The following is a 20,955-nucleotide window of genomic DNA, read 5'->3' as shown; positions in this document are numbered from 1 at the left end:
ATAAGCAAGGACCAAGATCCAATTAGCAGTGTCCCCCAGAAAAGTCCTGCTTTCGAATCACCCCCATGCAAACGTGATTGTCCTGCTCCCAGATGTGGGCAAATGAGATGACTCGGTGAAAGTGTGTGCACTGGTAGGCTCGACACATTCATGGGGGGGGGGGGGGGGGGGGGGGGGCAGGTGATAAAAACAATTTCTGGTCCCCATCTGGAGCTGAAAAATACTTTTTGCTTTTATGAGGATGACTGCTGCTCGAGGTCGGCTGCTACCACCTCTGGCTCCTCATCGTTGTAGATATTCTCCGCCTGTGATATTTCGGATGACACAATTTTAGACAAAGAAAGATAGAAATGAGAATGAGATTTTTTAAGCATAATCACCACTTCATTAATTAAAACGAGACTTGACCGAAGACTCTTCGGGGGCAGTCAAGTTAACACAGCTCACAGGATCTCGAGTTTTAAAGGTGCATGGTCCCGGTGTTTTAATCAAATGCGTACACGGGCGCACGGCGCAAGTTTCCTATAGAGACCTACGCTATCGACTCCTCTTTGGCGCTTACGCTGTGGCCCACTTCCCCGAGTCCGAAGAAGTCCGATCCACTGTAGTCAGTGGTCCGATCACAGTTTGGCTCATGATTCGGCTGAGGGGGATGACAGCTTTAGCAAACTTCTTTTGTGATGTCATAATGAGAAGCACATAAGCACGCACCCTGGCATTACTACAGACTGCGTGATGTGCAGAGAAGACAACGAAGGCAACGTTACTTAGCAACACCTACGCACTTTACTCTTGATGACAGCTCAACTTCGGTAATTTTTGTATCAATGCTGACGGTGATCGGCAGTTTCATCAACAGCGCCCTCTTCACTACCGGACTATGCACCTTTAACAATTTTTCAATGCTTTGAAGATTCACAGGAAAGCACAGACTGAGAGCACAACACCACTGACCATTTTCCAGGAATGACATGTTTATTTTTGGGAACAGTGATTTGAAAAATTTTCAAGATATGACATTTAATGCATATGTGTAGGTCTATTGTACCACAAAACATCCCATCATACAAGATTTTCACAATAAAGCCTAAAATATAAGGAGATATCTGTATTTTTCTCAATAAACCGTAACTGTAGACGGTTTAGTCTGGAAAACATCTCTATTGTAACTATTGTTCATACTTTGTATATTTAACAATACTTACATCAACTTTACCAGTACAAGTTTTTACAGGGGTTGTTTCTATCCCTAACTCACATTTTAGAACTATTTTTAAGCACTAATGTTGGGTTTTTGTTTCATCTGCAAATGGTAAATTATGCCTTTAAACACTGACAAGAAGTCATTACAGGCAACTCCCATTATAACCAAGTCCGAAAGACCAGCTGTATTCTTTTGTTACATCAAAATATTGTGATAGCTAAACAGTAGAGTAAATAAGAATATATGAATGATGATAATTTGGGGACCTGAATATTTTCTTTGTTGTGACAAGAATTTCATTACAACCGTGACCGTTGTAACGGGAGTGCACTGTACTAGAGTGCGGTGAAAAAAGCAGTCAGTGTGCTAAATACAACAGATCAGTAAAACATCTCAGAATCCACTTCCCTTCTCCTACAATCTCCAACTCACCATCTGCCAGACTTGCATGATGTTGTCCTCGGAGACGGAGCAGATCACCCAGGGGTCGTTAGGGTTCCAGGAGAAGTCCGAAATCTTGGCCGTGTGTCCTCCGTGGATGAAGAGGAGCTCCGGGGGACCGTCCTCTGCATCTTCTGGTGTCTGGTCCTCGCCGATTTTGCTGAAAAGGAGAGAAATTGTGCAAGGAAGTGAGATGGGTGTGGCAAGACCAGTAGATTCCATGGATCAGATTAGATAAGTGTCTGCCCTGTAGATATGCACTGCATTTTGAGCACCTACCGATATGTAAGATGAATAGAGCATTTCAGAAACACTCTGGTATTACAATCACAATTGATTCACAGTTGATTCAACTGACCAGGATAAAAGAATGCTGTATGGTACTTTTACCACCATGGCATATGACAGGAAGGTGTTACACATAAAACAATTATCACTATTATCATTATCATTCTTATCGTCTCAATTTTTGTAATTGTTTCATTTGAATAGTTTGATCTCAAAGTAGGTGAAGCACTATTTTTGACAATTTTAAAGCCCACCCATTATTAATCAAATCGTACTGGTAGTGTCCGTAGACGGAGAAGGAAGGGCTTCTGAACCCTCTGTCAATTGTGCATTATTTTACTGTTTTCCGCCTACGGATATTACTGCTTCACCAAACTGTGATTTTTATTGGATTTTAACGTTTGCACATGTACAGTTTTTAACGTGTTCTCCTCGTTTCTGTTGCGGTACTCAGTTGTAATGAGTGTAACACTTTCTCTCATCGAGGCCATTTTCTTGTCGGCAATTTGCATATTTGGCACCATGGCTCAGCAGCAGACACCGGCCTTTCGGAAATACACCTGCCCGCAACTCTCGCCTGAAGAGTGGAATCACATTGACGATGACATAAAAGCCGCTACACGTATAATACATCATGACCTGGCCAGTGATTCAATACCCGCCTCACTAGCAGGGGACCGTTTTACCAAGATTTTACAGGAGTATTTTGACACGTCGCCACACTTCTCAGGTATGAACGAAACAAGCAAGTGCAAACCATTTATCAGGAGACAATCTAAGACGCTGTTGGAAATGAAAAAAATGAAAAATTCTCTACGCAAAACGGCCTTTTCTCCAAACGCAAATTCTGATGATCGTGCTAAATTCTATGAGGCATTGCATTCGTATAACTTTTTGCGGAAGGAACAAAGAGCCCATGAAAAGCAACGATCAGCAAAATATGAAGAAAGTAAATTTAGGAAAAATTTTTGGTCTTTCAGTAAAAATGTCGTCAATGATACCTTGTACTCTTCGGCATCCGATCCCACCTTTTCGCGACAAACAGCTGATGACTACTTTTCAGCGAAGTACGCAGCCGAACCCACGCCGATCGACCCGGACAAGCTCGACTGGTGGACGGGCCCGGAGGCTGATGAGATTCACCATCAATTCAACATGGGACCAATCAGACCGAAAGATATCAAGCAAGTTCTAGGTCACAAAAGTTCAAACTCTGCACCAGGGCCAGATGGGATTCCCTATGGGATACTAAAGAAACTGCCCAGTATTCATCATTTCTTGGCAACTCTCTATAGCAAGCTATTATTGAGCCCTAACCCCACCCCACCGCAATCTTGGACTCAAGCAAAAGTTATCCTTCTGCATAAAAAGGACTCTTTGGACAATCCTGAGAACTTCAGAATGATAGCACTCTCCAGCGTGTTTGGTAAGATTTTTCACCAAATAATTGTAAATCGCCTTGAGAGCTATCTAACTCAGAATGATCTGATTGACACTACAACTCAGAAAGGTTTCATGAAAGGTGTTTCAGGGTGTGTTGACCATAACATGATTGTTCACGAGGTAATCAAACATGCTAAAATCAACAAGAGAACCGTTCACTTCACATGGTTTGACCTACAAGATGCATTTGGGTCAGTGCCTCATACACTGATCGAGTATATACTCAGCAGTTATTTTCTTCCATCAGAATTGAGAGCCTACATTAGTAATTTGTACTCTGTTATCTCTGGTACAGTAGTAACAAAACATTGGAACACTGAGCCATTTCAGTTCGGAAAGGGATCTTTCAGGGGGATCCATTATCGCCCCTTATTTTCACAATGTGTATTAACCCCCTACTTGAGTATTTGAAAACAAATGATAAATTTGGTTATATGTTGAATGAGAGTAAATATGTGACTACATTTTTCGCTGATGATTTCTGTCTGATCACCTCCAACAGTAGATCCCACCAGCGAATTATGAATACGCTGTCTTCTCATGTCACTAGTCTCGGGCTCAGACTTAAACCGCAGAAGTGTAGGTCATTGTCAATATCTAGTGGAACTATTAACAAAACTACCGCATTTCACATTGAGGGCCAGAATGTTCTGTCGCTGAGTGACACTGATAATCGTTTCAAGTTTCTTGGGTCATTGGTCACTGATAAAGATAATTCTAAGTCAGTGTATGATTACCTGAGCGAACTTATATTGTCAGGTTTACGTAACATTGATGCTTCTCAAGTACGCCCTATGTACAAATTGGAAATGTATTCTCGTTATTTTCTACCATCAATCAGATTCCATGTCACGGTCAATGACCTTTGTCAAACGCATCTCAAGCAGCTCGATTCTCTCACGAATAGATATGCAAAAAAGTGGTCGGGCCTCGCCCATCCAGCCACCATGGCAATGCTTCACATGCCTGAGGGACTTGACATTCCTTCCATTTCTAATTTGTACATTGAATGCCATACTTTTGCACATGTCCAAATTCGGGAAAAGAGTGACTCTAAAGTCAATGAATGTTTGAATTCAAAAGTTCAAAGGGAGAAGAAGTGGACAAGAAAAATATCTGCCACTGTCCAATGCGAAAGAGATTGGAACGACATTCACATGCAAAATCTATCGGCCCCGCAACAAAAACGAGCGGCGAAGAATTTGTGTAAACAACGAGTGTCAGAATACTGGCGCAATCATGTAAAAAATCTGGCTGTACAAGGAAAAATTCTTGAATTAATTAGCTTAGAAACCGGTAACGCCCAGTGGAAAAGTGTGGCATACAATTTACCTGAAAGAGTTGCAAAGTTCATGCTTAATGCTCTAACAGACTCGCTGAATACGCGGGCAAATCTGCTTACATGGGGTAAGAGGTGATAGGTGCACAAAATGTGGTAATCGTGAAACACTTCATCACGTGCTCAATCATTGTTCGGTCGCTTTGGAGCAAGGCCGCTTCACATGGCGCCACAACAACATTTTACATCACATTGTTGAGGTCGCCCGGTTAGGTATCCATGGGAACGGTGAAGCTTCACCGGACCCCATCATACAAAGTGATCTTGCAGGTGAAATAAGGCCCAATCGGTCCACTGTTCCTCTGGAATGCACGCAAACTGACCTAATCCCGGACCTATGCATCCTTTGGAAAAGCGATAAGAAACTCGCAATTATTGAGCTCACAGTCCCTTTTGAAACAAATTTGCTCAAGGCAAATGAACGGAAGTCAAACAAATATGCATCTTTGGTATCTGACATCGAAGCAAATGGTTACACTGTTGTCTTTCTACCTATTGAAATAGGTTCCCGGGGCTTTGTTAGTAATGACAATGTGCAAAGGCTGAAGAAATTTCTCGCGTTATGCGGAAAACCAGTGTCTTTCAAGACGTTTCGGGACAGATTGTCGTCACTTGCCATCACTTCTTCATTTGTAATTTATTCGGCTAAGGAAGAACCAAAGTGGGAATGTCAAAATACATTGTTTTGACATAATTCAATTCTAATCCTTGGCCCAATGTTTAGGTTGAGTCCACTGGATTAATTGTGTATCGGATTGATATTCGGGAGGGCTTCATGTCGGGCATGAGTTTTTTTTTTTCCGAGATGGGCTATCATTATAACATATAATTATGAAGTAGTTGAGATGTGTGTAGGGTTTGCACATAGTCAAGTTTATTGCTTTATGTGATGGGAGTGTTCTGCCATCGGATGGGCTCTGGTTTGAGGTTTGGAAAGGGTTTTTTTTTTTTTTTTTTGTCCATTTAGTCTGAATAAACTTTGTTATTTTGAGTTATGTGAGGGAAACCAGTGTCTTTTAAGATTTTTCGGGACAGATTGTCGTCACTTGCAATCATTTTTTTTTTTTTTTTTTCATTTGTAATTTATTCGGCTAAGGAAGAACCAAAGTGGGGATGTCAAAATTCATTGTTTTGACATAATTCAATTTTAATTTTTGACCCAATGTTTATAATAGGTTGAGGCCACTGGATTAATTGTGTATTGGATTGATATTCGGGAGGACTTGATGTCGGGCATGAGTTTTTCTGAGACGGGCTATCATTATAACATATAATTATGAAGTATAGTTGAGATGTGTGTAGGGTTTGCATTTAGTCGAGTTCATTGCTCTATGTGATGGGTGTGTTATGCCGTCGGGTGGGCTCTGGCTTGAGGTTTGGAAAGGGCTTTTTTTTTTTTTTTGGTCCATTTAGTCTGAATACATTTTGTTATTTTGAGTTATGTGAGGGAAACCAGTGTCTTTTAAGACTTATCGGGACAGATTGCCGTCACTTGCAATCATTTCTTTATTTGTAATTTATTCGGCTAAGGAAGAATTAAAATGGCAATGTCAAAATTCATTGTTTTGACATAATTTTATATTAATCCGTGGCCCTTTGTTTAGGTTGAGGCCACTGGATTAATTGTGTATCGGATTGATATTCGGGAGGGTTTGTTGTCGGGCATGAGTTTTTGTGAGACGGGTTATCATTATAACATATATATATATATATATATTTTAATGTATATGAATATAAATTAAAGGTTTATAATAATGGTGCGTCCCCATCCGGGTCTGGGCTTTTCCAGGGTTTTTCCGGTTCCCCGGGGCTGAGTTGTCTTATGTGATATTAATAATTTATGTAATTTATTGTTATTGTTATGTTAATGTGCGCGGAATGAATGACCGTGTCTCATTGTGAATAATTTATGTATGCGGAATCGCCCCACTTTATCATATAGGACTCACTGGAATACAAAATAATGCAAATGTTTGTTAAAATTCAATAGGTATGTTAAATGCCGTCAAGAGAAAAGTGTATCATGTATGTACTACACTTGGCCGAGTTTTCTTCTTCTTCTTCTTCGTCTTCTTCTTCATGCTATTTTACTTTTCTCCTTTTTTCTTTCTATGTCTCCATTTTCTCTACTCCTAATCTTTCTGGTCTCATTTCTTATCCTTTTGCCTGCTTATACAATATTTTTCACACTTTGAATATGTGTAGGATTCTGTCAAAGTTATGTGTATTTATGTTCGTAAATCTTCTGTAACATTGTGTGATATTTATGTATATGCCCTGCTTATTCTGTTCATCCAGTTATGTCCTGGGCTTTTATGTTTTGTATTTATGTATTCCTTTGTTCGATTTGTATATCAATAAAGTGATGAAATATAAAACTCTTCCAATGATACCTCACTTGTTGCATAACAAGAATTATCCTTGCAGTTATGATACCCCATATAGGCATTTTTACAATTTTCTTTGCTTTTTAAGTAATATCTCAAAGTGAAAAGAATGGAGTTTACTTGTTTTACAATCATACTCTCCACAATAAAAGATACAATTTCTGCTGAAAAAATAAAAATAAAAACACCACTTGACTTGGATGGAGAAAACACATACAAACATACAAAAACAATGTGATTCAGTTACATGCTGGAAGCTCTGATATCAGATAGGCTCTTCAGAGTGTCCTTACCTTAAGTCCCACACATTGAGCCTCCTGTCGGTGCCGCTGGAAGCGAGGATGGTCTCGTTATGCGGCGACCACTGCACCTGGAAGATCTCATCCTTGTGCGACTCAAATGAATGCAGTTTCAGCTTCAGGTTCCGCAGGTCCCATAACGCCACGGTCTGTAAAGACACATCACAAAAATATCAAATCACCATAAAACTCCACCATTCCTGATTGTAAGTCACACTTTCAAAAAATATTCAGTGTTGTGTGGCAACAGGAATCTTATGTCATGTAATGAACAGGACCTAAAAAGCATCCTAATACATCCAAAAACATTGTAGCATAAATGCAAACAGTGATGCTTTAATTACAGTGGAACCTTATGATATAGAGGTTGGGTATAACCAACCCTCATAACAAGGTGATTTTGGGGTCCCAACTCTTTATATTTCGTTTTTGGCGGCCTGACAAAAATGAAAAACCTGACATAAGGTAATTGTCACGGTCTTTAGATCCTTGTTATAACAAAGTTTCCCTGAATTATGCAGTCTATGACGGGGAAGTCAAGACTACACCCACAAAATTTATGCAAAGGCTAACATACCTCTACAGGCTGTGATTCTTGTTCACAGAAGTAATATCAGTTAATGCAAACTTGCATTAAGTTAAACGTAGCAGAATGTTCCTCCACTTTTCTCCTTCCCAGTGAATTTCACCTGATTCTTCTCACATTATCATACAAACTGTCTAACCAGTGTATATCATACACATTCCTCGATGTGACTTGATTCAATAAACTAGAAAAATCAGCTAAAGTCACCATTCTTTTATGACTTTGCCTTCCTGAGGACCCATCACCAGCTATATAAAGTTTTCACTTCAACATTTATGTTCAGTAGATAGCTTTAAATTAAATTAGCTGTAATCTTAAATTTCTAACAGTCAACAGAACACAAGGATATTTCGGACCAAAAAAAATGAACAACAGCAGTGTATGAATAGGAATTATTACTCAAGAGACATCTCCGTGTAATGCATCTGTGAAGACATGACATATGAGTCAGTATAAAAATGATGTACAGGACAGAGTGGATCGTTGAGAATTGGATGCGAGAGTTTAACTTTGGAACTGTTTAAACCCATGAGCGCAGTGAGTGGGTTTTAGACGTTTCCAAAGTTAAACAAGAGCATCCAATTCTCACTGATCCACTCTGTCCTGGTCCCGAAATACATGTACATGAAATTCAACTTTTTCCCCTATCATGCACCTGGTACACCTACAACACTGTACAACTTAAAGGCTTGAGCCATGCCTTTGAACTTTACCGGACACATGGCTCAGTGTGGATCAGTAAACATCAGTGCATGATGATTGACCAATCATATCGCAGAGATTCTAAAGCCCATTTTATAAAATGATTACCAGATGCCCTACCACCCTATGACTCTGGTGCTTTCTTACCTTGTCGGCTGACCCCGTAGCCAAGATGTATTCACTATATGGATTGAATGAGAGGCAGTTCACCTGCAGGGAGCAGCGGAAAAACATGAAAGGACAGATGTTGATCTGATTATATTACTGATCAAATTTCAAGCCTAAAAACTGATTGGGTACTGCACAGATAGCTATCATTGTCACATCACTTACACATACTTCTGCATTGAAAATGTTCATTTCAAGAATATTAAATATATGATCCTGTACATTAACTACAGTGGACCCTTAGTAGAAAGAGACATGATATACCATATACAGTCAAACCTGCCTTAGCGGCCACCTGTCTATAGCGGCCACTGAAAAATCTCCCCCGAGAGAAAAGCCCTGTTAAAGGCCCTGTGTATAGCGGCCACCTGTCTAACGCGGCCAGCGGCCACAAATTTTGTTTCCCGTGGTAGATTTTAATCTGTCTATAGCGGCCAAAGACCCGATGGAGCCGTAGCCGAGCAAATAATTCAGCATGTTTTGCTGCTTTGTGGCCGTGCCAGTTATTCCTGGGCAATGTTCAGTGATCGCCACCGCTTCAGTCATCACCTATTCAGTCATAACAATGCACTAGTGTTGAGCTTTCTTCAGAATTGTACACATGCTACTGTGCAACAATTTCATAATCACCAGCATTGTTCAATGCATGAAACACATGTGTGCATACGTACACACATACATGTGCAATATGTACATGTAGGCTGTGCACACATATAGTTGGATAACCTGTCTCTAACGGCCACCCGTCTCTAACGGCCACTTTTTTTGTCTCCCTTGGGTGGCCACTATAGGCAGGTTTGACTGTATTTCATCCTCCCTTTCTCAATATGGCATATTCTTTTGTTGGTTTTGTTTTGGATCATGATACAACAAGGCAGCTGATACAATGAACAAATACATAAGTCCAAGAGACTTTTTGATACCGAATGTGCATTGAAGAACCCTGGACGTGAGGTAGGACCACTTTACGCGCGTGAGTTGTGTGTGACTCTTTTACACACGAACCTCCATTTTATGTCCTATCCCAGGGACAGAGCCATTTGCCTCTTACTCTTGGGCTTGGGAATCAAACGCGGGTCATTTGGATCTGGACGCAGACTGAGCCAAATCACTGCCCAATAATGCCCCGATAGCCTTATGCCCCGTAGCATGGGTTTTAATACCTTTACTTACCTGACTCAGGGTTTGTGCAAAGATGCTAGTCTTTCTTTCTTTTTTTTTTTTTTTTTTTTTTTGGGGGGGGGGGGGGGTTTAGAGTAATATGCAGGTGAGATCTAGGCCTCATCATAACCACTGGTTACTGAGAAGATCTTGTCTTACCTCAGCAGTGTGGGCATCGACAGAGTGTCTTGCTTTGGTAGTGTTGTTCACTCTTGTATCCCAGCTGAAGAAAAGATGACAAATTACATAGAAGTTTGAATCTTATTGGGTTTTTTTCCCTTTTCTTTGAGGGAACAGTGGTTACTGTAAAAGTGGACACTTCTGCGGCATGGAAATTTCTGCGCATTTTACGCAGCACGAAAGTAGAATGAAAAGAAAAGCACATGATTATGTTTTTTTGTTGTTTGCTACATTAATTGAAGATTTCAGTCTTCGGAATTAAACACACGAGAAATTTATCTTACCTGGCAGAGAGAGAGAAAAAAAAAAAAACTTGCGCAAGAAGTTCCACTTTTGAGGCACTAGATTTTGAAGTGTATTTTTCTACATGCATGCGTCATCACGTTATCAGTGATGAACCATATCAACCATACACAGATACTACACACAACTCATCATACAATATTAGCAGTCAATACCAGAATAAGAATATTTGTGTGTCATAGCACATTCAGCACTAATACATATCAACCACACATAGATACTAGGGAAAATTCATCATCATATAGTGAAAACTTTAATCAGAGAATCTGAGCACTGGCTTCTCCTCTTACAGGTGCATAGTCCCGGTAGTGTAGAGGGCGCTGTTGATGATAATGCCGATCACCGTTAGCATTGATACGAAGATTACCAAAGTTGAGCTGTCATCAAGAATAAAGTGCGTTGGTGTTGCTAAGTAACGTTGCCTTCGTTGTCTTCTCTGCGCATCGCGCCGTCTGTAGTAATGCCAGGGTGCGTGCATATGTGCTTGTTATTATGACATCACAAAAGAAGTTTGCTAGAGCTGTCATCCCCTCAGCCGAATCATGAGCCGAACTGTGATCGGACCACTGACTACAGTGAATCGGACTTCTTCGGACTCGGGGAAGTGGGCCACAGCGTAAGTGCTAAAGAGGAGTCGATAGCGTAGGTCTCTATAGGAAACTTGCGCCATGAGCCCGTGTACGTATTTGACTAAAACATCGGGACCATGCACCTTTAAATCAGACACACACTATGCAAGATTACCATTCGCACCTTTAGCCACTGATTCTCCCAACTGTCCCCCATTACCCCCCCTCCCCCCCTCCCCCCCTCCCCCCCCTCCCCCCCCCTCCCCCCCCTCCCCCCCCCCCTCCCCCCCCCCCCAAAAAAAAAAACACCCCACGGCAATGATACACTCACATCATGAGTTTCTGGTCATCTGCCACGGAACCAAAGAGACTCTCGTGCAGGAGGTGCCAGGATACGTCCTCCACCACGGCGGAATGACCGGTGAAGATGATCTTGGCGTCCACCACTCGGTTCTCCTTGCAGTTGGCGTTGATGTCCCACAGGCAGATGGTCTAAGAGTGGCAACGAAACAAAAACTCACAGGGTTCATTTTCTGACAAACGAGGGAAGCAACAGCCTTCTGCCTGCCACTTGATTAAAAAAAAAAAAAAACCCTTTATCACTGCACTGGCCAGATAGTCCTGGTCTGTTTGCAGCCAAGAATATACAGCGTATTCTCAAAAAACCAGAAATATTAACGGCATGAAATTTTCGTGAATTGCCACTGGCATTAATTGCATATAGTGTAGACAAGAACTTTCGTGTGCATATTATTTTCTGAATCTTTGCTCACGCGAGGTTTGCAAAATTAAAATGCACACAAACATTTCTGGTTTTAGAGTATATCAACAGTACCAACAGAAAAGTACAGAGAAAGCAATAATACATCACACATTAGTTTTCTTGTGTAATAAATCCGCGTGTTCAATTACTGTCCAATTCATGGATTCAATACACAACTTCTACAATAACAGATACAGTTGAACCTCTCTTATCCGGCCTCCCTTTATCCGGATCTCTCTATTATACGGACGCAATCTCGCCGTGATTTTTTTTTTTTATAATTACGGAGGAAAGGGGGAAATTGTTCACACACAGTACACACACAAAGAGAGAGAGGGAGAGAGAGTGTGGGGAAGAGAGCAACCCAATCGCAATGCGCTATCACTTTTTACCTTGGGCCCGGTACGGTATTAGGTAATGCAGCTGTCTGTTACTGAGTGTAACAATGAAAAGGTTGCAGTATACACATTACTACATGTGGTACTACAATGGGCTACGTCAGTACATGTGTATGTATATGTACATGTATAAAGCATTGAATCTCCCGTATCCGGCCAAATCCCTTATCCGGATGAGCCCCGGTCCCGACTTGTCCGGATACGAGAGGTTCAACTGTATATCCACATCTATAATACACAAAAATGAATGAGAGTCACAAACTTCTAAGACAGCTACACCTGGACAAGTATAAATGGGACTTAAGATGTACACAAACACACTACAGACACAGTGTCCCAGACACAGATATCTATAGGTGGATCAAAGCACTCACATGGTCATCTGACGCACTGAGGAGGTGTCCGTGCAGATTGGGATTCCAGGAAAGACCATAACCTTCCTTGGAGTGACCACGTAGCCTCAGGTCTGGTTTACACTGACCATTCACATCTATGTGGTCAAGAAAGCATCAAAGCAAAGAATAAAGGGAAAACTGTAGGGAAAACTGCACAGTACAGGTGTATACTCTAGTTACTGCAACATAATGGCGAAAAGCTCACGTGGGAAATATCAGTTTAACTATTGAGCCCACAGTGCACAAAGTGGTAATGTGTCATCATGCTTGAATACTATACTGACATTGTCAATGGCTAATAAAATTCAACAACTCCAATCGAAAATGGGATCTTCATTCAGAAAAAGAGGGGTCTGTGAAATCACACAGTTCAGGATAATTATAGTAGCAGATGAATGCTATTTTGCATCAGATAATGGATTAAGAAAGAAGAGATATTAATACTACTGAGTAAATCACTGAGCAGCTGATAAGTATACTTTGTAGGTGCAAAAGCCCCTTAAAGGCAGGAGCCTTGCCTTCTAATTTGCTTGAAACCAAGTTTGGTTGACTCATGCAACCATCCACATAAAGCTCTGCCATCCTGAACATCAATAAGCTGGTACAATGGGTAAGAAATGCAGACATTATGGGATATTCTTATAATCATCACATCATATTCAATATTCATATTTCAGGGCTGCACACTAAACCATTTTTTCTGCTGGTCCAACCTGTCCCTATTGGACCAGTAGGTACCCAGTTTTTTCATTTTTAAAAAACTGGTCCATTCTGAAAAAGTTACTGGTCCGACAGTGATTTTTACTTGTCTGGACCGTCGGACCACTGCAAATGTGCAGCCTTGCCTTTTTATTGTTTCTATATTAAGAGTATGGATAACAAAAACAGTGGAGATAAGTTTTCCTGGGAGCAAGGGAGAACATTAAACAGCAAGACAAACAAGAGAAGAACTTTGACTCTGTCCCACCTGGCTTTGAGGGGTGTTTGGTGTAATCAAAGACTAGCACGTCACTGCTGGGGGTCTTGGTAGCGATGACCGTTGCATTCTGGGGCATGTAGCGGGCACGGTTCACCTCCCCTTCATGGTTGATCTTGATCTCGATCTCAATCTTGCCGCTCACGGAACCAAAACCTCCAAACTCTGCGTCAGCCACGAGACATACAAGAAAAGTGCCAAAGTAAGTTTTGGTTAGAGTCAGCATCACACAGACATAGCTAAAGTGTGTGTTGACACCATGAAAATAAGGTAACATGTCAACAAGGCAGATATGATTACAATACAGCAAGGTGCTACATAACTTCATTTATCCACTTGCCTGGTTGGGCAAGCAGATTTTCCAATTTGCTGCAAAACACTTGCCTGAAGATTAATTTCACTTGCCCAACAGGAAAGTTCAAAATATAAGGAAATAATGTAGAAAATCATGAGTTAGTCAAGGGCTGAATAAAACACAATCATTGGTATAAACAGCACACATTGATTTGCATGCTTAAACACAATGGACTATGGAGTAATAAACTTGGTCCAATCAAGACAATGTTGCCATTGCATTGCATTCGGGCTTCTTCACTTAAGTGTTGGAAAGTTGCTGAAATGATCAAGTATAAAGTGTGTTGCATCACTAAACAGCCATTATCTGTGGGCTTCTGTATGGTTGACTTTGTGGGTTTGTTGGGGGGAATTAGTGAAAAAAAAAAGGTGGCTTCAAAACTTTTTCCTTGCCCAATTTGGGCAAGCATTTGTTCTCATTGTTCACAAACACTTGCCCAAATTTGATTTTCACTGGCTTATATAGCACCCTGCATACAGCAGTAAGTAATGCCACTAAAAAGGGATGACCTGGTTCTGAAATAATACAACTTGAGCAAGTGTTTGACAACCGTTAAAAACCACAGGAGCTCCTTTTACATCAATGGTAGCATGTACAATTACAGATGCATCTTATTCATTTATTCATTTCTCATGTCAGACAAACATCCAGAACTGAATGTATGTATACATTTATACTCATCTAAAAGGGTAATGAATTTTGTCAAAAATTTATTACTGATGACTTTTACTGTTCGAGATAAACAGTCTCTCAGCAAAAAAAAACCCCAAACAAACAAACAAACACAAATCTGATGCAAGATGTGTAGAATGCCTCTGTATGATGCACATGTATGGTTCAAAATTTGTTCTTTTCTCCAGCAAGTATAAAGGATTCACGCAGCTATCACACTGGATATAGAAATTTGTTACAGTATCAAAAAGAGAAATACACAACAACATATCACTGAGGTACGGGATGGAAAGACAGACAGAGTGAAAGTTAGAACGCACCTCCTTTCTCGCTGTCGTAATGGGCAGCCTCGATGTGGGCATCGTCGTTGGGGAGCTGGACACTGGCAATGACGAGGTGGTTCTGTTCATCAGATCTACAAAGTGGACGGAAAGGGGTTTACTTGTACAGTCTGAATGGCCCGAACACAGGCAAACTCCATCACGTATGGTACGGTACTGCACAGACACTGACCAGATCTTTCATGCAAATTGTGTACCAGTATGTATACTTTTGTACACGCAGTACCCTACCCACATCTAACACTAATACAATGTACTGTAAAACATGATATATTCGCGGCATGAAATCTTTGTGAATTGCCACTGGCATTCAATGCATATAATAGTGTAGACAAGAACTTTAACATGCATTTTAATTTTGTGAATCTTGGCGCTTGCAAAATTCATGAAAATGCACGGGAACATTCCTCGTTTTACAGTAAGTTTTAATCCATGCTGACCACATCATTAGTTTACTAGAGGTATTGTTAATGTAGGATTGTTCCTAATCGGTTGCAGATGTACCACCGCGAACCATAATAATTAATACTTTTTTCAATTGGCGTAGGAAAAGAAATAATGTCTCATCGAAAAAATTCTTGCAACTCAACAAGGGAGTGAAGACACATGAATGATAAAACAAGTCATCACTCTACACCTACAAGCATTAGACATACTGATGAACTTACGTGTGAGTACCGAGTACGAGACGGTGAACGGAATAGTCTTTTCCCTCTGGTCTGTGGAAGAAAAATGAAACAATAAAAAGACAAAAATCATTGGATCATATTCATCATTTGCATCAAAATGCAATATTTGTCATTGTAGTAAGTTCAACTTTAATAGACAATAACGAACAGACTGGTGAAGGCTTCGTACAATTCTGACACAAAATGGCAGTTAAGGATTTTGCATGTTACTGCAGTCACGATGAAATCATGTGACGACATTGGTTATTGATATACCAATATGCACAAAAGATGATGTGACCATTCACAGGACTCCCACTGACTGGCACACGAATAGTTACAATTTTGAAAGGTGTTTTTTTTTTTGGGGGGGGGGGGGAGGTATCACCAAAAACAACACAACTTCAAATTATTGTGGTCACAATAACACTAACAACCTTTGAACACACACAATGTCTTGAAAGTGCAAAAAGTGTAATAGAAAAAAATGTTCATGACTGATTTACCTTCTATTTCTCGCTGAAAAAAATAAAACACATAAACTCTAAACTTCTCCTAAACAAAGAAATGACCAATCAAGTGTTTTCAGATTTGTCTGACGAGATACACAAGGAAGAAAGAGACAAAGACAGACAGACAGACAGACAGACAGACGCAAACACATTTCATACTTGGTGACATCGGGAAGCCACTGTGACGTGAGACTCGGCCACTCCAGGGCATGTGTCATCACAAGGTCATAGAGGAAGGGCGTATTCTTCTTCCAGATCTTGTACTCCTCGTTGATCACCCTCTCCTCGACGGCGTCGTCGAATGTTTCTACGGATACAGATGAAATATGGGAAGCAGGAGTGATGAGCAGGGACAAAAACACGACATGAGACAATCTTTAACTCTAACTTTTAAAGGACAAGTCCACCTTTATATCAAGTCTATACATAAGGATTGAGAGAATGCAACAATGTTAGTAGAACACATCAGTGAAAGTTTGAGGAAAATTGGACAATCCGTTCAAAAGTTACGAATATTTGAAGTATCTGCGCAGTCACTGCTGGAAGAGAAGACTACTACATTGTATGATGTCACATGCATACAACTATATAAGGAAACTAAAAAGAGAATTTCACAAAACTTTACTTTTTGAATAAAGTGCACATTTCTTCGACTTGCTACTGACATATGTTAAGGATAATATTATTCCCCTGCCTTCTGAAAGAGTTAGTCGAGTGTTCTTTTCTTATGCGAGAAAAATGGAAATATGTTGAATTTTCTTTATTCTTTCTTTATATCGTTGTGCTCATGTGACATCACAAGCTATAGTAGTCTTTTCATCCGGCCGTGACCGAGCAGAAACTTCAAAAATTCATAACCTTTGTCCGATTTTGCTCAAACTCTCACTGATGTGTTCTACTAATGCACTTGTCAATGTAATGACGCACCCCACTACCCCCGGACATGGGTGCGTCATGGTCATTTTTTGACTGACCACACGGGGTTTTTGACGCACCCCCACAGTCACTTTTTGACGGACCACACGGGGTTTTTGACGAACACCACAGTCACTTTTTTGACGGACAACACGGGGTTTTTGACGAACACCTAGGTCACTTTTTTGACGGACATCCTCGGTACATGTGACGCACCCCCGTAAATACTGAAAGGATTTTTGCATACGCTTTATTCAAGCAATTTCATTTTCTTTCGGTTCGTAAACACAATTTGTCAAAGTTTCGGCAAGTTTCCCTTACCCTGGCCCTGTAAGCACCGTACCGTCATTCACCGTACATCACTCTGCTGCTACGATATTCCGAATGTATAATCAACGTGTGCATGCAATTCATAGTCACCTGGCCATACATATGACTTGTCTGCAGATGCGCTGTATGTGCGCGGCCATTTCTAGTCCGGTTGAATGCAACACATGGACGATGTACGTTCGATGAGGAATAACGAGCACGCTGCTCACTTGCGAATTGCACAGCGTTAGCGAGCGAGTCGCGCACCACGAACACTCGACTTGCCTGCTATACTGCAGGTACGCGCAGTACGCACCACGCAACGGTATACCAGAGATCGTATACGGAATTCCGTATACGATCTTTGATTTGCCTGCCTTACTATTTAGTACTGTGAGGTTGAAATCGTTATATCGCTAAACAGTCCGTCTGGCTTGAGATTGAGTATGCGTGATTTCATGAGTTTGTTGGAAAGAAAATGTGAGGAGAAAGGGTGGCTTTTAAGTCATTTGCTTGCCAGATTCGGGCAAGCATTTTTTCCCTCTTAGGCCTACTCCAAAACGCTTCCCGACTTTGATTTTCACTTGCCGCGGGATCGCGCTCACTGTAAATTCACTCGCGGTACGTACGTGTATCCGGTACTGGTAGCGTGCAAAAATGCGTGCAGTTTTCCATAGCCAAGTGCATACCATGACGCACCCCTCGGTTCAGAATAATGCGTGTTATTTTCCATAGCCAAGTGACGTACCATGACGCACCCCTCGGTCAAAAATTTGACGACAATGATGGGATTTTGACGCACCTCTCGGTCAAAAATTTGACGGACATAGCTGGTAAAATGACGCACACCTGGGTCACAAATTTGACGGACCAAACGAGGAAATGACGCACCCATGTCCGGGGGTAGTGGGGTGAGTCATTACATTGACAAGTGCATAATATTGCTGCATTCACTCAACCCACATGTCTATGAAGGTGAACTTGTCCTTTAAGGACCACCCACCACTTCATATTACCTTTGAGGTCGTTTGTACATGGTCACCAGTGTGATTAAACTGAAGCAGCCAATCACTGTTATCCCCCCCCCCCCCCCCCCCCCCCCCGGGGGAAAAAAAAGTGGGGCAGGCAGTTTTCTTTTCTAAAATATACCTTCCAATGGTATATCAGCATGGACATTTCATTCTACAAGATGAATGCAAGAACATCATCATACTATAACCTGGGGCTAACAGACTCTTTTGAGCTCTTTTAAGAGAAAAAATGGTGTAGGGTAAGAGCACCAGTATTCGGTCAGCTACCGGTATTCGGTCACTTATCACTAGTCACCAGCCAGTAAGTTCAACTGTCACAAACACACGCAAATCACATCAATTCACATACTTGCACACTCATTCACAACAGGAAACTCCCTTAGCCCCGTCCAGAAATCCATCCAAAATCCCAAATGTTACTGTCAAAAGTGCAGAATCGGCGCTACTTTCCGAAAGCGCACGCGGATAAGGCCCAGTTTTGAGAGTACGGGTCGCCGAAAAAGCGCTAGAAATCGAGAAGTTAATGGACTGTTCTCTCGCGGGATTTTTTGCTTATCGCAAGCTTGGAGTGTGATGGTATCCTCAAAAACGCAAAAGAAAAACAAAATTTCCGTACGTGCCGATACAGTGTCTCAATGTACAAGGGCTGAATGCAAGTGCTGAGTCCCCAGTATTCGGTCTGGGGAATTTTCAAGGTGATATATTTTGGGATTTTGTGAAATTCTGTGTGATATTTGACAAAATGAAAATTGAGATTAAAGAAATTTGATATATTTCACTTACATTGCTGTAGATATGATGTATGTATGTATTATTTTAGTTTGAAAAATATCGCAAAAAAGTGACCGATTACTGGGGATGTTACCCTATTGATAATACAATTACCAAGATAAAACAAATAACACTGGAATTATTCTGTAAACATTCAATAGTTTGATAATTTGAAGTGGGTGGTGATTGGGCTAATGAAATTGAACAGCCAACAGGAAAATCAGTGGCATACCATAATTTTTGGTCAATCCTACGAGACCTAAATCAAGTTCGACTTCATGAAACACCCCCCATCGGCATTTAATTGACTTGTTCTTCGTGCTGGTGTGGCTGTCCCGAAGCAAAGATGTCAAATGGCAATGGCTACATGAAAAAAGTCTCCAAAATCTTCCGTCAGTTGAGCAAAATTGAATTTGAGGCATTACCACGAAATAGGTCCCCACTCCATTCACCGCTTTATTGCGAAATAGGTCCCCACTCCATTCACTGCCGTTCATTTCATAGCCGGGGACTTCTTTCAACCTCCATAATAGACTTTGCACATATGATGATATTGGAGATGCACACGCAGAACAAGAGAGGACCGATATCACGATTTGGCCGAATTTGAAGACACAAAAAGCATACCATAATTTTTATTAATCTTAAACTTTAAGTTCGACTTCAATTCTTCGTGAAACACCACCGCCAAAAACCGGGCCAGGCCCCTGCTACTGCTCTGCGCCAGGCGCAGGCTGGCTGGCTAGCTCGCCTGTGATCGTGCATGGATGATGTGATTGCATCTCTCGCCTCGTACAAAGTAGCATGGCCAACGCAACATCAGAAGAACGTGCATTCCCCTAAAGCCTCACACCGCGAGATTTACGAGAACAAAAGACTTAACCAACGTCTCAGAGGTAGTTTACGTACATTTCTACAAGTTAAAAACACTCTTGAATACATACCATTATCTTTCTCAGCCATGGCTGTTGGAGTTCTTTGCTGAATTCAAGGCAAAATCCGGAGATATCTCTCCTCTTTTATCGGTCTTGGACAATAGATTTTCCCCGCCAAACAAGCAAAATGTCGCGCTAAATATACCAATTACGGCCAATAGAGGGAGCCACTCAGGGAGTGCGCATTTCCTCGTCTCCAGTTTCCGCTGCTTGCCTCCACCATTACCAGGGGCCCGTTGCATAAAACTTACCATTGAATTTCAATGGTAACTACCGTCAAAATTAGGCATCACAGCCAATCAGCATCAAGGATTTTAAAATTTACCGCTGATTTGAAGACTTACCGCTAGAAAGGAGCGGTAAGTCCAGTGGTAAGGGTTTTATGCAACCGGGCCCAGGAGCAGGGAGGTGATACAGGGGAAGAGTTGGTGGTCAAGGTCATAGTACACCGACCCTCCCCCTCCGTCCCTCCCCGCTTTGACGGGAAGAATCTAACAAGTTAGGAAGGAACCTTTGGAGATTTATTTAGGTGTTGCCATTTTCCCCCGATTTTTACCATGGTACTGCTCTAATACATTGTAATACAGTACCATAGCCTAATATTGATATAAATATTCTTATGTAGACCTAAGTTCGAGTGAAGTCTACCACATGTATGAATTTGCGTTTACGGATGCACATTGAGATACTAATCGTTCAATCTCCCTGCTCTATAACGAGGAGAACTACTACTAAAATTGAATAAATAAACAAAATCACAGCACCATCACGGCAGACCCTAAAGGGCCGGGGGCCAAACAAATTTGTAAGGTCCAACTTCTCAAAAGAGTGTATCTAGGCCGCA

General features: G+C 41.3%; 1 protein-coding gene across 1 annotated transcript; it reads right to left on the bottom strand.

Annotated features, from left to right (window-relative positions):
• Window positions 1-233: 233 nt before the first annotated feature.
• LOC139742546 (histone-binding protein RBBP4) lies at window positions 234-20,249 on the bottom strand. Its single transcript, XM_071653079.1, has 12 exons — window positions 20,121-20,249; window positions 16,310-16,457; window positions 15,639-15,689; window positions 14,950-15,044; window positions 13,594-13,767; window positions 12,606-12,721; window positions 11,402-11,562; window positions 10,178-10,241; window positions 8,837-8,899; window positions 7,396-7,550; window positions 1,637-1,805; window positions 234-305 (listed from the first exon to the last, which is right to left on the bottom strand). Exons 1-12 carry the CDS (start codon window positions 20,137-20,139, stop codon window positions 234-236), a joined length of 1,287 nt encoding a protein of 428 aa, XP_071509180.1. The 5' UTR covers window positions 20,140-20,249.
• Between the last annotated feature and the right edge of the window lie 706 nt (window positions 20,250-20,955).

Source organism: Diadema antillarum, unplaced genomic scaffold (genome assembly GCF_040938485.1).
Source record: "Diadema antillarum isolate AM-2024a unplaced genomic scaffold, OU_Dant_1.0 seq00001004_RagTag, whole genome shotgun sequence".
Taxonomy (NCBI): Eukaryota; Metazoa; Echinodermata; class Echinoidea; order Diadematoida; family Diadematidae; genus Diadema; species Diadema antillarum.
This window is presented reverse-complemented; position numbering and strand designations above follow the sequence as displayed.

What these genes read in the sequence shown, in the direction of transcription:
- LOC139742546 (XM_071653079.1), bottom strand. An exon ending in TCGATGCCCACACTGCTGAG is followed by an intron (nt 8,900 to 10,177) that starts GTAAGACAAGAT and finishes TGCTCCCTGCAG; the next exon opens with GTGAACTGCCTCTCATTCAA. An exon ending in CTCAATGTGTGGGACTTAAG is followed by an intron (nt 1,806 to 7,395) that starts GTAAGGACACTC and finishes TCTCCTTTTCAG; the next exon opens with CAAAATCGGCGAGGACCAGA.